General features: G+C 41.9%; 3 protein-coding genes across 21 annotated transcripts in view; all 3 read left to right on the top strand.

The window, feature by feature from the left end:
- The window catches only part of mbnl1 (muscleblind-like splicing regulator 1), a 41,320-nt gene extending 33,581 nt beyond the window's left edge, over nucleotides 1–7,739 (top strand). For 9 of the 19 annotated variants that reach the window (XM_076144503.1, XM_076144501.1, XM_076144500.1 and 6 more), the window contains 6 exons: nucleotides 661–814; nucleotides 2,068–2,103; nucleotides 2,965–3,053; nucleotides 3,435–3,479; nucleotides 4,112–4,183; nucleotides 4,292–7,739. In XM_076144503.1, coding sequence (XP_076000618.1) covers nucleotides 661–814; nucleotides 2,068–2,103; nucleotides 2,965–3,053; nucleotides 3,435–3,479; nucleotides 4,112–4,168 — 381 coding nt within the window. In that variant the 3' untranslated portion in view covers nucleotides 4,169–4,183; nucleotides 4,292–7,739. The remainder of the gene's footprint in view (nucleotides 1–660; nucleotides 815–2,067; nucleotides 2,104–2,964; nucleotides 3,054–3,434; nucleotides 3,480–4,111; nucleotides 4,184–4,291) is intronic. The other 10 variants (XM_076144507.1, XM_076144514.1, XM_076144513.1 and 7 more) reach the window with 3 other exon arrangements.
- A 1,182-nt stretch (nucleotides 7,740–8,921) lies between these two features.
- Nucleotides 8,922–10,946, top strand: LOC142993938 (ras-related protein Rap-2b-like). Its single transcript, XM_076144523.1, has one exon. It carries the CDS (start codon nucleotides 9,251–9,253, stop codon nucleotides 9,797–9,799), a length of 549 nt encoding a protein of 182 aa, XP_076000638.1. The 5' UTR covers nucleotides 8,922–9,250; the 3' UTR covers nucleotides 9,800–10,946.
- A 5,056-nt stretch (nucleotides 10,947–16,002) lies between these two features.
- Nucleotides 16,003–20,016, top strand: part of kcnab1b (potassium voltage-gated channel subfamily A regulatory beta subunit 1b) — a 29,294-nt gene continuing 25,280 nt past the window's right edge. Inside the window, exon 1 of the mRNA XM_076144520.1 lies at nucleotides 16,003–16,253. Coding sequence (XP_076000635.1) covers nucleotides 16,003–16,253 — 251 coding nt within the window. The remainder of the gene's footprint in view (nucleotides 16,254–20,016) is intronic.

The raw sequence follows: 20,016 nt of genomic DNA on the forward strand, positions 1-20,016 counted from the left end.
CAAATGATTGTTCACTCCATCATCAAATCTTCTCACTGATATTCAGACCTCCAGAATGGCCTCATGCCAAGAGCAAATCTGTACACGTCTCATTTAACGGTATACATTAACTGACTGATGTGATATATGTTCAATAACCAACTTCACCGCCTTGGCTTGGGCCCATTTTTAAATCGTGTCTGAGAGTGAACCATCACTTAAACATTGCTTACACAGTTTATCATGGAGCTAGCAGTGCAGCCTCCCTATCTCTGTGCTTCCTACCTGTTCCACCTCTTGTTAGCAGCCTTATTGTTTCAAAAGTTAATGCTTGCCTCTGTTGCAGTTAGTCCAGCCCAGAAGTACGATTTAATGATATAAGGAAGCTTGTAAAGTAATGAACTGATAGACATGATTGCTTGTTAGCCAGTAGCTCCAGTAGGCACCATGCTCCTGCTTGTGTAGTATTTGTGTCAGACTGCTGCTTGCTTGCTACTGATGATATTGTTGTACACACAACGATGTTTTGATGCTGTTTTGATGATGTCCTCTAACCTATGTATCTTATTTTTGTTTTCTTTCCCGTTTTTGCCTCTTTCCAACACACCCTCTCTGTCTCTCTCCTTCATGCACCTCTCTCTCTCTCTCTTTCTCTCTCTCCCTCTCCTTCCGGCCGGGCAGGGCCTCGCCCCTAATGTCATGGCTCCGCTGCCAAAGCGGGCAGCCCTGGAGAAGGCCAATGGAGCCTCTGCCGCGTTTAACACTGGTATGCTCCAGTACCAACAGGCCCTGGCCAACATGCAGTTTCAGCAGCAGGCTGCTTTCCTCCCATCAGGTACGGCTCTAACACCAACCACTGCTAGCGCTCTGAACGGGCCGGAGAGGATGCCCGGATCACATTAACCTGGCTCCTGCTTGGCTGCGGTTGGGCAAACACACAGTGGTAGATTGCTGTCCAGGACAGTTTTTCGTTCAGTCCAGCCCAACTTCACCAGCTGATATTGTGTTTCACTGATTAGCTCCTCTTTTCTGATTGAGTATGTGCTGATCCTGGAAACCAGCTGGTGTGTCGCCCAGCAGCACACGATTGTGCATTGAGTGTGTGTGGATGTGTAGTTCATAATGTGTAGCTCTGTTGTATAATGCTTTGTATGGCACTGCATGGCCACTCTGGGTTTAGAATGGGTGACAGGGTTCATACGGTCATGGGATTTAGACATCGTGTGGTGGAAAACAATTAAACACAAAAGTCATGGGATTTTGATAGATTGTTTAAATTGTTCTCATTCTGATGATTATCAATTCTATTAGGTTATAATTGGATGAGAGTCAAGATAGTGCTGATGAAGAACACAATGCCGTCTCGCACAATTACGCCTACAGTGCGGACGGAAGATGCCAAGCAAAGATGTGTTTAGTAAAATGTCACAGTAAACATCCTAATTATAAAATTTGATTTAGATATTAATGTATATCTCAACTTCCCAAAAGAATTTAGATTAGAATAGAATCTACAAGGTTTTGTCAAGCGTGGTCCAGACAACACGTTTCCTTTTTCAATGGGTAGAAAGGGTAGAAACAAATTTAACAGTTAAGGATTGGAAGTTTAGTTTATATTCATTGGTTAAAAATCTGTATGAACCCTGGGATTAGAGCCTCTGCCTACTGTTACCTTTATACAGCTCCAGTGTATCTGTAGGTTATCAGGTGGGGCTTTGGCTTGAGCTGGGCGATGTGGTTAACTGTAAACTTTGCCTCACTTGGGCTTCTGTTCACATTGTGTCTATAATGTTTCTCACATGAGAGTCACATCCTTATAACCACTGTCACTCATGGTGTAATACACATTCATACACATCACACCTCAGACACAAGTTAAGATCCAGACTGTGTCGTTTGAATCACTGATTGCCTTGTGATGAGTTCACTACCTCGCCTTTTCCAATCACATCGATGACTGTGTCCAAGAGATATTAACCTTTTGTTTCCCACCTTATCTCTCCCCTCACTCTAACGAACCTTGTGACGGGCTGTTTTGATTTCTCTCCCCTATCCAATCCACTTCCTGTTGCACTGCATGATCGGCAGGCTCAATATTGTGCATGACACCTGCAGCCAGTGTTGGTAGGTTCCAGCTTTCCTTCCTCAGTTTATGTGTAATCTTTTGTCTGTGACTCACACATCATCAAAATCTAACCAGCAGGGTTATCGTTGATTAGTTTCGGACACAGTTGTTATTATTTTTGTCCTCTGGTGTCTTGAGAGTCACACTTTTGGATACGTGACAATATTAGAATGCAGCGAGAGTAAAATGTTGCCTGTATAACCTGTAATTGTTCTCAAAGTCTGGTTTTAACTTGACTTTGTGTTTTATTTTGTAAAAATGTTAATGTTGTATATTCCTTGACAACCCCACATTTCATTGTCGTGCTCGCTCTTAACTTGGCTTCTGGCTGGTCTAATCTGATACCTGTTGAAACCCTTTTAAACACACACACAGAGCAAGAGAGTTCAATTTTAACCTTCCCCCTTATTTCCTTCTGCCTTAATGACATCGTCCGTATCTTTCACACCATAGCTTTTCATTATGTAGATATTCTATATTATTATCATTATTATTATTCACAGCCATCTGTCTGTCTGTGGGCTGTTGTTATTAATTGTTTCATACAAATGTGGAAGTGAGTGACTGCTGCTATAGTTGCAGTGCTGGCAGAAGGAAGAAAGGGAACCAGTTACATGGAATCTCTCTCTCTCTCTCTCTCTCTCTCTCTCTCTCTCTCTCTCACCCTCTCACCCTCTCTCTCTCTCTCTCTCTCTCTCTCTCTCTCTCTCTCTCTCTCCACCCTCTCTCTCTCTCTCTCTCACCCTCTCTCTCTCTCTCTCACCTTCCCAATTTGCCTGGTATGTATGTGGCTATACACTGCATCTCTGTGTGTATTTTTTTTTGTTTTTGTTTGCTTACATGATTTTCCCTCCAAAAAGTTCCCATGATGCACGGTGGTACTGGCGGTGTGTCTGCAGGGGCCACATCTGCCACAAGCGTTCCCTTCGCAACCGCCTCCGCCAATCAGGTTTGCACCACTACAGCCTATCTCTCTCTCTCTCTCTCTCTCTCTCTCTCTCTCTCTCTCTCTCTCTCTCTCTCTCTCTCTCTCTCTCTCTCCTCCTCTCTCTCTCTCTCTCTCTCTCTCTCTCTCTCTCTCTCTCTCTCTCTCTCTCATATCACCTCAGTGCACATGAATGATGTGGGGATGCTTGTGTCTGGAGATAAAGGCGGTACTCCCTCTTGTTGGCCTACACTTTGTTATCCAACATTCAGTCATGTATAGTTCAGCTAAAACCGAAGCCTTGTCTCTTGAGAGTGTCTGTCTTTATGGAGGATAAAACTGTATAATGTACATTTAATGTTTGACCCTGTTGTAACCTCCATTTTTGTCCTTTCTCCTTTTGAGGACTCTTCCTTATCAAAGTTGACTACCAACGAATACATGCAATTGGTATGTATGAGGTAGTTTCTTCCCCATTTTGTAGCCGTTTGCACAGCTTGTGCAACAGTTGCTCTCTGTACCATTTGGTGCTTGGCTTTTGTTTTTTTGTTTTTATCCTTTTTCCTTTTTTTCCTCCCCCCTCTGCTGCTGCTTCCAAGCACGTCATGCAGCTTTACCATGCATCATAGTCAAGAAAGGGTCTCAATCTTAAATAACAGCCTTACAAATACAAAATATACAGATAGATAAATGATGATGGATTAAAGTGTTTGGTGGTTCAGGCTCAGGCTCAGGCTCATACTTCTTTGGAGCCGTGCAGGTCAACATCATGGAGGACTTGGATTTGCATGGGGGAGCCACCTCACTGACACTTGCCCTCTGCAATCCCTCATTTCCCCCCTTCCCTTTGACCTCCCCCTCCTTCCCCCCTATTATCCTGCAATGGATGTTTTAATTTTAATAGCACATGTGATTTGAGACTTGCCGGAATGAACTGAGGCACAACTACAACCAAAACGCTTCTCTGTTTTGAATACTTTTTCCGCTAATCAGCTTGTCTTGTTTTCAGAGGATGTGGTGCAATGATCTGTATGTTTAAGGTTTGAGATGCACCATTTTGATTTCTGTTTTTCTATTAACAGATTCCAATAATATCTGCAGATCATCTGAGTAGTCACAAGTACTTGACTCAAATGTAGTTCCTCTCGAGAACAGTGAGTTCCTTTTTCTTCGCCCCCTCTCAGATTTTTAGATTGACTAATGCTTTGGTGTGTTTGATGTTGGAATTTCGAAATGTAATGTGGATCCGATCTGTCTTACAGATCAAACGAATGTGTGCTGGCACCGTCCAAGCCAAAAGAGTTCAGCCTTTATGTACATAACCTTCAGAATGTCAAGCAATGGGACAAGGAGGGTCTGCCATCTCTCAGCCGGCCCACAACGATGGTCTCACCACAAGTTTAAACATCGAGGGTGCCACCCGCGTCTGTGCCATCCTCCCACATATCAATATCAAAGAAAAGCCAACCTCACCCACCTCCTTGTTGTCAAATTGGCCATCCAGCGAGAGAAAGGGGGACATCTCGGTGCCAGAGCGTCGGTGGGAATGCTCACATCACACTTCTTGTGTCTGAAAGCTCAAATTCTTCAAATTTCATCTTCTTCTTCTTATTATTATTATTACTACACTCACAGAAGGTCAAGATCATGGTTGCGTTTAGCGACAAACAGTGCTGGTACGTTTGTAGACCAAGATTTTTATTTCCTTTTTATTTGTTCTGCTTTATTATTATTTTAATTGATAGCCATATTTCATCGTTTACAAGTGAAATACAAACATGCACCTTGAATTTGAAAAATGGAAATCAGAAAGGCACAATGATGATACAACAGGAATTTTACTCGCCAAAAGAATTAGGCATGTACAGTATTGTGTTTGTACGGCTACTAGTGAAACTAGATGTTGAAATGGGGGTCTTGGACGTATGAATGTTCTGGGTAAACCAACATACCTGTGTACCTTGAAAGCACAGCCAGGCTAGCATTTCTCAACTTGTCATGTGCCTTCAAGGCCATACAGCTCAAACCAGAGTGTTATCTCAGCAGTGTTATTTGTTTACCGAAGGTGAAAGTTTTCTATGGTTGTTTTTATATTGTTTTGTTTGCAGCATCTCCATTGTGAGTGTTACTTTTTTTTCCCTGCGTTAGATTTAGGAATGGGTTTCTCGCCAAAAAAAAATGCTTTTCTCTTATTGAAATAGATGAAAGGAGGGTTGTTTTAAAGGTTTTAGTTTGACCTCTTTTTCTTTGCATAAATTTATCTAAGCGTTGGTTTTTGTCTTTTGAGATCAAGTTGTTTCTCAAGTCCATTGACTCTAAAGCCTGCTAAAGAGAAAGTGTAGCTTCAGTTCAAATTGTGTGACCTTGTTTCAACTTTTTGAAAGAGGAGCCACTCTAAAACCGTGTCTGTAAGAAGCACTGTGGAGCCGCGTGTGGGGAGGGGGGAGAGAGAGAGCGACAACAAAATTGGGTCTTTGAAACCACACGTGCACTTGAATGATTGTTTGGTCACCCTGCTCCAACTCACCAATCCATCCCCACGTCAACTTTCGTTTCGGAGGAAATACAACACGTTACTTGTGTCGACTTGCATTTCCTCTCACAAAACACAGAGGTTCTCACTCTCTTGCAGATCGGAATATGGAAACCAAAGCACAGTACTTCTCTCAATCGTATTCACAAAAGCGTGTCCGAAGAGGTTTAAACAATTAGGGGGAAATCTAAGTTTATCTTTACTTTAACCGTCAGTTCTACCATCACTTCCCTTTTCAGTTTTTTCTTTGCAGAGGTGTGTAGTGTGTCTTTACCGATTGTAATGTACCTTACAAAGCCTTAGATTACAATTAATGGGTCCCAGCCCAATCAAATGTACCTTCAATCACCATGCAGGTAAAGAACACCAATGATGTTTTATAGTTCACATACAGTACATGCCGCTTTAGATCTTTTGTTTGTTCTCTTTTTCTCTATGTAAAAGTAACAATTACTCTTAAATTTCATTGAACTTATGTGTTATGTACTACTTAAGGATTTGAATCTATCTGAGGTATGTAGTTGTAGATTTTTTTGCCTTACTATATATTACTTGACAACATTGATATAGCCGTTGTAGATTTTGAGGTAGTATGACATTCATAACTTTTTCAAACCATATAAATGATAATGTGTTGAGTCAGTTTTAAATATTCACTTCGTTCATATAGCTGGATGTCTTTTTCAGTTGATGTTACATTATCAACTAATTTTGTTTGACTTTTTTTTGATACAAGGAATGACATCAGACAAAAAAATACACTTATGTTTTAACAAACTTCGATTTTCCTTGTAACATGTCAAAAGTCATGTTTGAAAATATATTGCGATGAAATATAGATTGTCCATGTTTTAGAGTAAAAATTATTTTCTACTGTATCCATTTCAAAAAAGATATGTACTTTTGTTTGAATATTTCTTAAGTTTGCCCTGAATGTCAGGCCAAAATGAGCAGTGAGATTGACGGGTTTTTGGATGTTGGGTGGATAGTGAGATTAGGAGAGATTAAGCGAGACTTTTCCAGATCGGTGAAGTCAGTAATGCTGCAGATGATGAGTTCTAACCTAAGGGACGAAGGTTGACTTTTTGCACTTCTGTATATAGTCAAATGAACAGAGAAAAAACATGTATCATATTGAGATATTATTTTGAATAAAAAAGATCTATAATTATAAGGAATTTTGTTAGATTAATTTAAATTCTTAAATTAGAAGACCAGCTAAAAAAATTGCTTGCAAAGAAGGGCACTAGTTTCTTGGCCAATGCATTCAGAGAAAAGCTATGCGCTTTTTGGCTTATTTTATCAGTGGCTCATATTGCCAGGGAATGTCGTAGGGGAGCACATGTCCCCGTGTCAGACTGGCTCCCGCCCCTCTTGTAGGATGACATATCAAAAACAATGTCCATATGTCAGTTGTTGGACTTGGTCATGCAGTATTGCTGCTCCCATGGTACAGTTGATACATGAAAATTGGTATTCTATTAGTTTGATTTGACTGCATGTAAAAGGAACTGCATAGATATGTAAGGAAAGGTAACACATTCAGATTACAAAATACACAGTAATATGTTTTTCCAATTATACATACAGTAGATAACATCCACAGTGGGGGAAAATAATACTTCAAATGAGTCATCTTAATCTTGTGTGATTAAAAAAAACAATTCTCCAAGCAACCGTGTTATTTAAAGGATGACAAAATATCAGCACTCATTCACCCCAGATACTTTTCATAGCCATGTAATTACAGTCAACACTGACTCACAGGAAACGTTTCCTGCTATCATAGCTGTGCACTCAGCAGGTGAAGCCTCACCAAATGCATATTGGCAAATTATTCTTGAATGTAAGAGTCACCGGTCAAAGTCAGCATGTTTCTGACTTAGTCGCCGCTGTATAGTCGCTATTGAACCAAAGCACCATTTCCTCCAAACCACATGTTCAGTCTCCTGGTGCGAGCCAGGCTTCTCTTCCCTGCTGGGGGCACGTGTTCGCTTTGACTGCTTTTTACTTGTAAGTGCAACCACCAATTACATATTTGCTAATAGTTGCCACACAATAATGTACTATTCTGTCTTCAGATTTGTTTATGCACATTTTATTGTTGCCATAATTGACTCTTGCTGTATGGATGAAAAAAATCTGAATAAAACAATATTTGATTTGCTCATGCAACAGCTATGTGTCTGCCTCTAAATCTTTATTGAAACACCATTTGTTTGAGTGAAATATTACAAAGGACATTGATGCCTGGAAACCTCACATCTGCTTCATGGTGCAGCACAAAATCCTTGGAATTACTTGGCCCACTTTTGATGTGATGGGGACAACCTGGGGCACTCAATTCAGTATCTTTTCTGAACATGAACATCTAATAATCGTCACCTTGAGGGTATAGTGTCATCAAGACTGATTCTGGAGCAGATCTGTTGAGAGGCGTGGAGAAGTGGTTTCACTGAAGGCATTTTTAAAGAAAGTATGCATTATGTAGGTCATAACTGATTATATGTATGACAAGATTGTAGGTCATGTAGTTCAGTCTGCAACCTTCAACGTGGACTGGGTGGTTTGGACTTGAGTGTGAACCAGTTGGGATGCGTTCAAGCCCCACCAGATCCTCCAACTCTGCTGCAAAACAGTGGATTATCACTTCCAGGTGTGGAGTGACTTGCTGCACAGAGATGGAGTTAAAGTATCTTTGGGTCATGGGGTGCATAGACACCGAAAAATTAAGCTCTCTGTCGATGGTTTCCCTCATGAGGTGTGTTGATTCACCTTTAGGCTCAGTCTGAGGAGGAGCTCAGACACCAGGAACATGCCCAGAGTAGAGCCACAGCCCAAGCGGCACCTCAGGGTGTTCTGGATCTCTGCTGGTATGGCAGTTGAGATCTTGCGCAATGACGTTCAGTTTCATTGTTGAATTGTTCCTTGCAGCTGTTTGACATATACTCTTATACTTCACTGACTACTGAACCATAAAACAATTTGTGTCAATAAACATAATCATTGAACAATCAAGAACAATTTTGTGCAAGAATGATCATAGGGTACTACAGTATACTTGCAGTAGGTTTAAGGGTTTTAGGCGTAGGCGAACTTTTGCAGCAGTAACGTAAACGTGAACAAATGACAACAACGCAACGCTAGAGGGCGCCAAACTCATATAGATCTGCTTTAACGAATAACCACATAACAATTTTTATTTTAACATATGACTGTGGTTGCAGCAGGTCGAAAGCATCTTGCTGAAAGCGACGGTCATGTCTGTCAGTTTGAGGACAGAGGTCACGCACACAGACACAGCGTGGGGTCATGTGGTCTCTGTGACTGCGCCTTTAAGAAAACGGAACTGAGCCTCTGTGCGCTCTTGACGCGCTGAGGATGTGGGCAGGAAACGCCATGCAAGAAGGGAGAAGCGATCACGCTTCCCAGCACCATTGCACAATACGTGCAATCAAAATGTGCTTTAATTCGCGGTTCTAATGTCCGCGGACGCTCATTTTCCTCTGATCGGTAATCCGTGGCTGTTAAAGACTCGCGTGGGAGGATTTGCCGGCGAGGGATTTCACTCCTATCCGAACCAGAGGGCTGCCTACCCGGCCAGCACGGTTTGAAAACATCGGGGCGGCCAGCGGGTGGGGAAGAGGAGGCTTCGTGGAAAGGAGGTGTCTGCTTTTTCTCCACAGCCATGAGGGAGTACAAAGTGGTTGTTTTGGGATCGGGCGGAGTCGGCAAATCGGCACTGACTGTCCAATTCGTGACGGGATCCTTCATAGAGAAATACGACCCCACGATAGAGGATTTCTACAGGAAGGAGATCGAGGTGGACTCCTCTCCGTCTGTGCTGGAGATCCTGGACACGGCGGGGACCGAGCAGTTCGCCTCCATGCGAGATCTGTACATCAAGAACGGCCAGGGCTTTATTTTGGTTTACAGCCTGGTCAACCAGCAGAGCTTCCAGGACATCAAGCCGATGAGAGATCAGATCATCCGGGTGAAGCGATACGAGAGGGTGCCCATGATCCTGGTCGGAAACAAGGTGGACCTGGAGGGGGAGAGAGAGGTCTCTTCCGGGGAAGGCAAGGCGCTGGCCCAGGACTGGAACTGCCCGTTTATGGAAACCTCTGCCAAAAATAAAGGATCAGTCGACGAACTCTTCGCGGAAATAGTGAGGCAGATGAACTATTCAACCGTCCCCAGCAGCTCCGATCAGTGTTGCTCCTGTGTGTTGCTGTAAACATGTACAAACACTGCATTTCTAAAGCCTCCGTTTCTATATTAATAAGTCGTCATGCTCTCTCTCTGCATTGACCGCAGGCTTTTTTCTTTTATTGCAAGTATTTTCTCCTCACACTGTTGTCTTTTCGCACACAAAGAAAATCCACGACAACAATCGATTATGTGTAATAGTCTGGAAAGTGTTTACATGACAAAGTACTTGAATGTTTTGGGATTTTTTTTTTTAAATAGCTTTGTATATGACACTTATCTGGAAATGTGCCTCAGTGGGAATGTCTTATTGTGAAACCTAAGAATGCGCATTGTCTCGTTTTTGCTCATGGAAACAGATGTGTCATCATCGGTTGAGTTCTACTGGGTTTGGTGATCTTGGAGATGGCAAATCCTCAGGTGGATCTGAGGTTTGTCACTTTTAGGGTGTTGGAAAAGTACAAAATATTCCCTATTTGCTATGTTATAGATCAATCATAACTCAAATCCAACCCTGAAACGCCACAAAATCTCCAAGGAAACAAGTAGGACCCAAAAAGGCATCAACCCTCCCACTTTGATACTGTATTTCAAGCTGTGGACTGTGTTGGAGTTGTGTTACACTTACATATTTACCCTCTCTGGTCGGGTGAAAGTGGATTTTTCATGAAACTTGCACTTGTGTTCCTTCCCCCCGTGTGCACAAACAAGGACCTTAGTGCATCTCTGTCGCTGCATGGGGGATCCACAACCCCATGTCAAGTGCCTTCCTAAGAGAACTCCTGTGACTGTGCCAACTGATGAGCCCTTCTTCTCTGCAGTGCGTCTTGATGGCAATCAGAACTTTATAGCAGTTTTCACTCAACGTTGTCGTTTCATTTGGTGTCAAAGTGAGAAAAAAAAAAGTCTCTTCCTATTTTTACAGTTTTGCAGTCAGGATGCTTGCAACAGATCTACTGTTTCTAGTCAAAGTCAGGCCATTTCTAGAGGTACTGGTCCGCTGAGAGAACAACAGAATCATTCTAACCTGGGATTTAGATTCACTGAATGACAAGCCATGACTGTATTGTCTAGATTTCCTTTTCTATAATGTGACATTTTGACTTAACTGTAATCTTCACCTTGGACAAATCTGCCATCCACTTGGAATACAAAATGCATTTTATGTAAATCTAGTCTTTGTGTTTGTTTCTGTGCTGAAAACACTTTACTTTCCTATTAGTGTCATTTTGAATTAATCATTGATAGGAACTATTTATTTCTGCTTCCCTCTCAGAAAGGAAGTGGATGCCTGTGACTTGACTCAATCATCCCTTGTCACATGATAATAGACGTGGATGTGTTTGATTCTCATACGTACAAGTGACCATACAGTATGATGATGAATAGCCTTTGGTCTTCAGTGTTAAAGTCAACGGGCATGGCCGAGGCGAATAGAAAACCTCTCAGTCCAGTTGTTTGGGTAGTGGGCAGGGTTTCCAGTAAGTGTGTTTAGCAGGGGAGAGCCGTTTCCCTCTTGCCGCCGCATGTTTTCTCGGCTGTGGAGTGTAGGACAGAGAGGCCTTTTTGTGCCCGCAGCCAAGTTCAATCCTCCATACATAGACCGCCATTTGTGAGCCGTTGGTCAGGCTGGCCAATGAGGTGCTCCCCTGAAAGTGTCCCCCCTAACCTCACAGAGCCCAGGTCAGATAACCCTAATGTATGTGTTTGCACAATTATACATTTATGATAAGAAAGGGTTGACCTGTGTGATCAGCAGGTCGACTTTGTTTTCATAATGACTGGCTGCTGTAGCTGTGCGTTCAACTCACTCAGCCAAAGAGCTGCAGAACTGCTCAGTCATTACAGATTCCTGGAATTTTGTCAACAACTGTACCTTCCTCCCCACTGTTAGCTTCTCCATTCCTCAGCTGTCTGCCTAGTGTGAAACCAAATGTCGTCTTTTGACATTATTTGCTTCTTTTTGAACAAAAGTCATCACACACATCAGTCCAAACAGCTGAATTGCATTTTCTATTTTCTGTTTCTATCTTACCAGTATTTTCAAATTAGACAGCAATGACAGGGATGACAAAAGAATTATTATCTCAATGGTCGCTTGTTAAGTTTATTACTATTTGAGTGCGGACATTTTGGATCATTACACAGTTTGAAACACCAAGAAACAATGTGTAGTCATATTTATTTGTGCTTTAATGGAGTGACAAAAACGCACACAGAGCAAACGGGCTCTCTGTGCTTCCCATGTTCATCTTCTGCTGTGTGTGCACTTTTGCTGATTTATGTGTGTCAGAAACTTATAAATGCTCAACATAAACAAGGGGGGGTTTCCAAATCTCCCCCTACATTGCTGGAAGAGATAACTGCAGTACAAATCTTCCATTTCATGCTTATTATCCCAGACAACATTTGTTCATCTGTATTTCCAACCACCCACCCTTTCAGTCAAACCAACAAATTGAAATCAGCACCAGAAGGTACGCGTGCTTCTTTATAAAACGAGCTCCTATTGGTTGTTTAACGAATGTATCCATATATAAAGTGATTATATGTGGAATCTGCTTGTTTTTCAAGGAGTGTCTGAGCACATTTGTCTGTTGAAAACGGCTGAGGGTGATGACAGAGTGATGCTGATCAACAGAGTGACACATTCATCATGTATGTAGTGTACGTGTGTCATGATGTTGTGTGTCTGCAGGGCTCGGGTGAATTAAAGGTTGAGCAGCGTTTATCTGGACCCGTCTTTCTCCTCACGCGCAATTCCTTTAGACCACGAATCTCTAATGTGTTCCACGCCTGCAGGGCTTCAGTCATATGATTTGCGATGTGCATCAGCACGGAGGAGCGTCCTGGATCCAGTCAACCTCAGACTCTTTCTAACACGCCATGACACGCTCTTATACTGCACACAGACATGCTACACACGCATACACAGAAAGGCCACATCTGAACACCTTGTGACATCAATAATACCAACATAATCAGATGCAGTGGGATATAGGAGCCGAATTGAAGCTGCTCGCCTCTAACATGCATAGATATTCACACAAGGGTCGACTAATAAGTCCTGAGCCTGACATAGAAAGAAAGGAAAAGCTCTTATTTAGTTATTTCTTTCCAATTTCACACATTTTTGCCACTTTTTAAAAAAAACAAAGTGATCGTGAAGCCACAATCTTGTCATCTGGTTTGTCCATATTGTAAAACTTGTGTAAAACACCACATTAATTAAAACACACCCAACCTCTTTCTAAAACTCATCTTATGTATATTAAGTATATAACCAAGAAAGGAGATACAAGAGTTTCCCACAACTATAACACTAAACTATGGTTCTTCACTGGTACTTCTGGACTTTCTCTGGATATTTCACTAAATTATACCATCAATACCCGAAAACCTAGAGCAGACACAATAGCTGTTTTAGTGTTCAGAGGAAAGGAAGAGTGGATGTGTGTTGCACTTCCTGTGTTGCGTCTTCATGCATTCAAATGTTGAAACAAACAGTTTCCACTTAATCGTTATGAAATAAAAGGTTTTACACTGTGATGAAAGTGACAGTTGACAGCCAAGCCTTAGTCAGGAATCCCTGACATGGCACACGTTTTCATCCCGAGCCAAAGCTCACAAAGAACAATGGAGGGAGAGAGAGAGAGAGAGAGAGAGAGAGAGAGAATATAAAAAAGGATGAATAGATTTAATTTGTGTGGCTGTGGTGCATTGCAATGGCTCCATGTGATGTGATTTGAGTGGCGAATCCAGTGGTACCATATGACCCTGACTGCTACGGCTGTTTATCAATGAACAGTTTGGACAGGCAGGCTGAGGAAGACACGTCTGTCTCACACTGATCGAGTTTCCCCACAAGTCCTTTCTCTCAAAATATTGTCACCTCCCAACCACTGCAGCCACCATTCCCAAATCACCTAACCTGCTTTCCCTGATGCTCTATTGAGTTTATATCATTCTTAAATCCACTACACCGCACGAACAGAAGATCAGTGTGACAGTTGACAATGCACTTATACAGTACACACACTCAGTCTGACCCCAGGATTATGAATGGATTATCATGTGAGAGAACGCGAACGTAAGAAAGAAACTGCTTGCGTCTTACGACCTGTATAATTCGGGATTTTGAAATGATACTGTGTGGAACTGTGAGTAAACGCTGAAACAGTTCAGTGTGGAAGTGTGTATCTAAACAGAATTCCATCTGAGACATGCAGATCCCCTCACTTAGTATTTATCTTATTACCTCTTCCAAGGACGGTATGTTTGGCCTCAGTTTGGGTGTGTTAGCAGATTGTTTGTCCTCGGTTACCACTAGATGGTGATAGAGACAAACCAAGGAGTCACATCCTAAAAGTCAACTTGTGCACAGGAATACATGTTCTTGGATGTGAGGCCAAGTTAGACAGCAATGCTCACATTGATGAAGATGGTGGTGCAAGAGTGAAACAGAACTTGTCCATGACTGTCTTTCTATCACTGTCTTTGTCTCTTTCCCTGCTACGTCTGTCTCCCTCTCCCCCTGCTGTCTCTCTCTGACTTGCTTGTGAATAAGTTTCTGCACACACATTTACTCTTTGATCTGTAAAATCTCAGTATTTCTATCTATCAACTTCAAATTGGTGTGTCCCTGGCTTTTACAAAGTATAAATCTTTGTATTTCATACCAACAAACATTACGTAAGTCAGTGTATTGTAAGCGATCAGCCGCTTTCCACATTGAAGGTCTGATTTTTTTTCCCCCAGCATCAATGTCTTACTGAGTGCAGGAGTAGAAGTGTGCATGAGTCACTCTGGTTCTTGTAGGGAACGATGAAGAAAAGACATATCCAGGGACTGAAATAGACTAAATGCTCTGCCTGCGTCTTCCTCTCACACTGCACACTGAGTGGGAGGACACTGCAAACGCACAGAGGGGATCTCAACTCCCACATGTTCATCCAAGATGTTATCTCCATTTTGAGTCTACTGTCACACACTCAGGTCCTCAAAAACGTGTTGAGTGTCGTGTGTGTGCGTGTGTCATAGGTTGCATGTTTCTTTTGATATGCTGGATAAAAGTATATATGCACAAATATAACCTGTAGGGTTCATATGCAAGAGTGAGAAGAAGAAAAAAAAAGATCTGGTTGTTTTATTCTTTGTCCACAAGAGGGCAGACAACTACAGCTGACAGACAGGAGGGTCTGCTGGCGTTATGTAAGCTCTGCTGTCCATGGTGTATACTGAATGTATACATAGGTAGATATATTCAATAAGTAATAATAATAATACAATATTTTGGTGAATTCAAATTGGGTCTTTTAAACATTTATTAAAATATGTTTGAATAATAAATATTAAATTATTGTGTAAATTATAATTGAATGAAATGAACACACATTTCATTTAAACTTTAAATACATTTACCCACTCCAACACAAATTGTTAAAGAGTTAATTTGTTTGAAATCCAAGTCACAAAAACTGTTCATTTGATCGATTTGAGTTTGACAGTTGATTAACCTCTTTGTCACCTGAAGGAAATCAATACAGTTTCAGTAATTGTACATAAGCACATGGTTAAAATGCTTGAAAGTATATTTCCTGCACTCGAAAAAAACGTTTTTTTAAATTACATCAATTCAATGTATTCCTATTTCTGTCTTGTGGTCATGTGTTTATGGGATAACACATTAAGTTGAGACATAACTTTGCCGTTTAAAAACAGTAGATAAGCTTGTAGCGCCATTGCTGTTGTCCTACATGTTACCCGTCCTGACTGTGTTCTCTTCTGGAACTTGGATTCATGTCTCAGATATATCCAACGGATTTGTTCAGCTTCCGTCACCGACAAACAGGCTTCTCTTGCTGGAGCCACTACGAGCTCAAACACAAGCTGCCTTTGTTGTCCAATTTGTCAATCATCCCAGAATAAAATTGACATCACAGGTTTGGCACAGGGAGACGGACCTGGCACCTCTCTGCTATCTCCTTTGAAAGTGTCAATAATAGTACGACCGCCGGACTTACTTTGATATATCTATGGAACTCTAAGTCACCTTGTGGGGCCAAGGCACAAGAAGTACTCTTCAGCAAGCAAATACGGATATTCTCTGTAGTACCACGTGACCGGGGTTGAATTGTACTGACAAGGCCAGATTCTGTCCAAGTCTATTGAGAGAGATTTGCTTACAAAAAAGAGGGTCTCCTGTCAGCCTGTGGGCAGATTGATTGAAACATGTATCTCAAAGCAGCTTGCAGTGACATCCCTGCGCCCAGGCCGAGAGGGCAGAAGCAGGAACGCCATGTCAGTTCCTCTGGTCAGAAGTCGGGGGCAGGGACCAAGGTACACCCTGCCATTGCCACCAGCTGCCTTCAGGGAGGCATCGCAGTCAGCAGACAACGAGAGCACCAGAATTTGGATGAGCTGCTTCAAGTGCATTGCCATTTGTTTCAGGGGACTGCCACTCCAATTGCTATGGTCTACAGGTAGGCTCTACTCTGAAGAGTTATTGCTCTAAATTCAGGATGTTGAGCCGTTTTCTATCACGTGTTGTTGATGGAAAGTTTGTAGATGGAGGTGTTGCATCATTTTGCATCATTTTGGGATGTTTATCACAGCAGCATTGCATTTCTACTGACATATCGTGTTCATGTTAAACAATGAATTGCAAATACGTTTATCCAATTTCCAAGTAGTTATGGTATATAAATATGAACTCAGATCTACTGTATCATGTTTTTCAATTCCACTGTGTATAATTTATAAAGAATTAAAGTTTAACTTAGCTCAGCAGGGTCTCTAGTCTGGTAAATGTTGAAAGCTTTCATCGTCTCCTGATTGGGAAGAGTCCTTCACAGTCTGCTCCAGCACTTTTCACCTCTGTAATTAGACTTGACATGAATGAAATGCACACAAGGCCACAAGAGGACACAGCGTCATGTCCTAAGTGACTTTGGCAGGCTTCAATGTCACGCAAAAGTGGAAGAAGTTGAATTTGAATCACTAATGACGCAGACCTCCACATCTAGCAGGAAGAAATGGGAAATATCTTCAAATCCATCACATTTTCCAGATTAACTGCTGTGTGTCGTTTCTTTCAATGTGACAGGTTTACAGTGACAACAGAGCTGGAGTGAGTTCTGTTATTGTTTCTCTCTGTTATTGCCGAGAGTGTGTTTTAAGCGCTCATTCTGTTTGTGTGTGAGTGCCACTTGTTCGCGGGTCACGGTCGTCCACTCTGACAGAATTTGCTGCTGCTTTTGTAATTATTGTTTATGTTACAGTATTATATCTATTTTCTACCTCAGTATTTTGAACTAGATTTCATAGATCAGAGATTTTTTTGATATTTTGTAGTTTCTTACAGCTGTAATTACTTAGAGAAAAGACATTACATCTAACATGATGTGAAATTAGTATGTTGCCGTTTTCTAACAGTAATTCTTCCATTACAAAAAAATGATTTAACTCCAAAATCACATTTATAGATTCAAGTTGTTTTCCACACTGTTGCATACAAAGCTTGCATCTTTGGCTTTGGACATTTGCACAGTGAAGATACTTTTACATTTGATACTACTGCTGCTAATGATGAATCTCACTGAGGGCGTCATCATTAAAAATAAATGGCCCTAGATGAGGTGACACATCAGCACCCCTCTATCATTCAGTGTCACAGCTATGAGTCCATACGCCTGCTGGGCAGACATCAGGTATAAGGTCAAGAGCCAAGAGCTGTTTCCATTAAGATGTCAGCATTCTTCAATATTGTCATTTCAAAGGGGAAATGATGGTGTGGCAAAACTGGATAGAGTTGTATTGGGACATTAATGCTGAAGGTGATGATGCTTAATGTCACACTGGTGGTGTTGACGATGATGATGATAATGGTGAGAACATGATGTGATAGTGTTGGTGCTGCTGATGAAGGAAGACAGCTGTGTGATGATGATGATGATGATGATGATGGTCCGTTCTCTCAAATTCAGCCAAGCATCAGTATTTCATATATGTTTGCTGCTTCAAAGTGAAATGTGTAGTGTTTAATAACGGTGGCAGTTATGGCTCACAGTCAGCAGAGTGAGCACCACCCTATTAGGACACATTAAACAATCTATTCTTGCTCTCTTGTGTACGTGCAGTGCATCATAATGACTTACGCTCCTAGGCTCAACTGTAGCATAAGGAAAACGAAGGACTGGAGTGGAGTTGGCCATGAGAGAGTCGTGTTATATTGTGATTTATCGCAGAGGAGATGCAAGCGAGGGGCTGGAAAGAAATCGGAAGCAGCGATGAGAGAGGAGATAATAGAGAGAGAGAAGTGTGTGAGCAGTGTGTAGAATGTAGAGTGAGACTGCTGCAGCAGCGACGTCACAGAGAGCTTGGAAAGGTTTCCCCCCTTCATTATCTCTCATTTTCTCCACGGGAGCTTGATGCTGATAAGGAAAACCAACTATTAGACACTGAATAGCTCTTTGAAGATAATGTCAAAAAGGGCGTCAAAATCTTAAAATCATGCAGGAAAATGTTTACTGGGCTGTAATTATGTGGCATGTAATCTAGTTTTTAAGAGTGTATGATCTGTTTAAGCAAGGAAAGAAGAAATGCAGGTTGTTGCTAAGCAATGCTGACAAATGTTCAAGCGCAGGGTGAGGTTAGGGTCAGGTTTGCAGGGATTCAGGTTTGTGTCTTAAGGGCAAAGTTTCAGAATTCAATTATAGATTCTTAAGGAAGCAATTAAGGTAAAGTTAGCCTAAAGGTAACAGCATTGCAGCCCAGTGGGGATTCCAGCCTAGAATGTAACAGTTCTACTTGACGCATTTGACTGACACACTTTTAAATGGGATCGACAGGAAGGAAGTTTGAGCCTTGGAGGTGCTGATGACATTAGAGGAACATTTGCCTACCTCCGTCTGTGCAAAACCTCTGTAGTGTGTCGCAGAACACCATCAAACCCAAACATGTCTGACCTGACAGGCGGCTGTAGATATCACAACACACTAACGATGGATTTTGTTCACAGTGTGTTAGAAATTACTACAGATTCTGTAGCTCTGTAGTAATTTGTTTTTTTTTTAGCAAAAAAGCTAGAGCAAGATTTTCCATTGTTCTTATAATATACAGGCTACAATTAATGTGTTATTTTTTTCTGAATCTATATCTATCTATATCTGTAACTATATGGGAACAACATTTGCGCTGAATCAGCATCATTTCAGCTGAACAGTAGTGATTGGTTCATGTTTCTAGCACCTATTGATGATGAAATAAATATGTCTGTTCATCTTCAATGAGATCAGTGCGTCTAGCAAAGAAATCATTCATAAATTAATTAATTCATGGATTCGTTGATGCAACAAAACTCAACGTGTTCTTTCTTCCCTCCTGACATAACTTAGTAAAAACAAAACAAAGAAACCAAGACAGATGACAATATTACATCCTTGACTTATCTTTTAGGTCATACGAATGGCTGAATCCCCCCCCCCCCCCCCATTTCCTGCTACTACTGACCCAGAAAGTGCCCCCCCTGCCCCCCCTCCCTGCATCAACAATGCTGGCTGCCTGCCCTGCAGAGCTGACTCCTGCATCTGTCTTTGTTTATCAAACGCAATCGCAAAGGATATAAATAAAACTGTGTTGCCCACAAGGCGTGTGGATGCTCAATGAAGTATGAAATCCTGCATTGTCACATTGCTTCTCAGTGGGGGTGGGAGTGAGGAGGGGGGGGAGGGGGCGTGAGGGGGCGGGAGAGGAAAGACGCCGCGCTGCCTGGTTTATGCCTGTTCCAACGCGCCTCTCAGGCTGATCTGTAGTCGACATTGTTGTCCACTCTGAAGTGCTTTTATCAGTTTAGTTCTTCTATATTATGGGAGTGAAATGTAACCTGAACCTAACATGGAGGGAAACCAAAATATGTCACCGGCACAACCGTTTGAAGTTGGTGCCAAATACTTTAATTGCACAGTTACAATGGAACATAATGATGATGATGGTTTCATTCAGAATGGACTCTCTCCCTCCCTCTCTCTTCCTCCCTCTCTCTCTCTCTCCCCCTCTCTCTCTCCCTCCCTCTCTCTCTCCCTCTCTCTCTCTCTCTCACCATCGTGAAGAATAATGCTGCGGTTCTTTCAGCCAGCCATTCAGAGCCAGTAGCCCATACACACTGTGTCTCCTCCTCATTCAGTGCCCGGCTCATACTCCCCACTCAACTACGCGCTGCTCCTCGCCTCCTCACTCCCTCTGCAT

The sequence above is a fragment of the Genypterus blacodes genome, unplaced genomic scaffold (assembly GCF_046128005.1).
Source record: "Genypterus blacodes isolate CSIRO-AG114 ecotype Tasmania unplaced genomic scaffold, CSIRO-AGI_Gbla_v1 ptg000029l_1, whole genome shotgun sequence".
Taxonomy (NCBI): domain Eukaryota; kingdom Metazoa; phylum Chordata; class Actinopteri; order Ophidiiformes; family Ophidiidae; genus Genypterus; species Genypterus blacodes.

Excerpts from the sequence above, each read along its gene's own strand:
- LOC142993938 (XM_076144523.1), top strand. The coding sequence starts at position 9,251 with ATGAGGGAGTACAAAGTGGTTGTTTTGGGATCGGGCGGAGTCGGCAAA.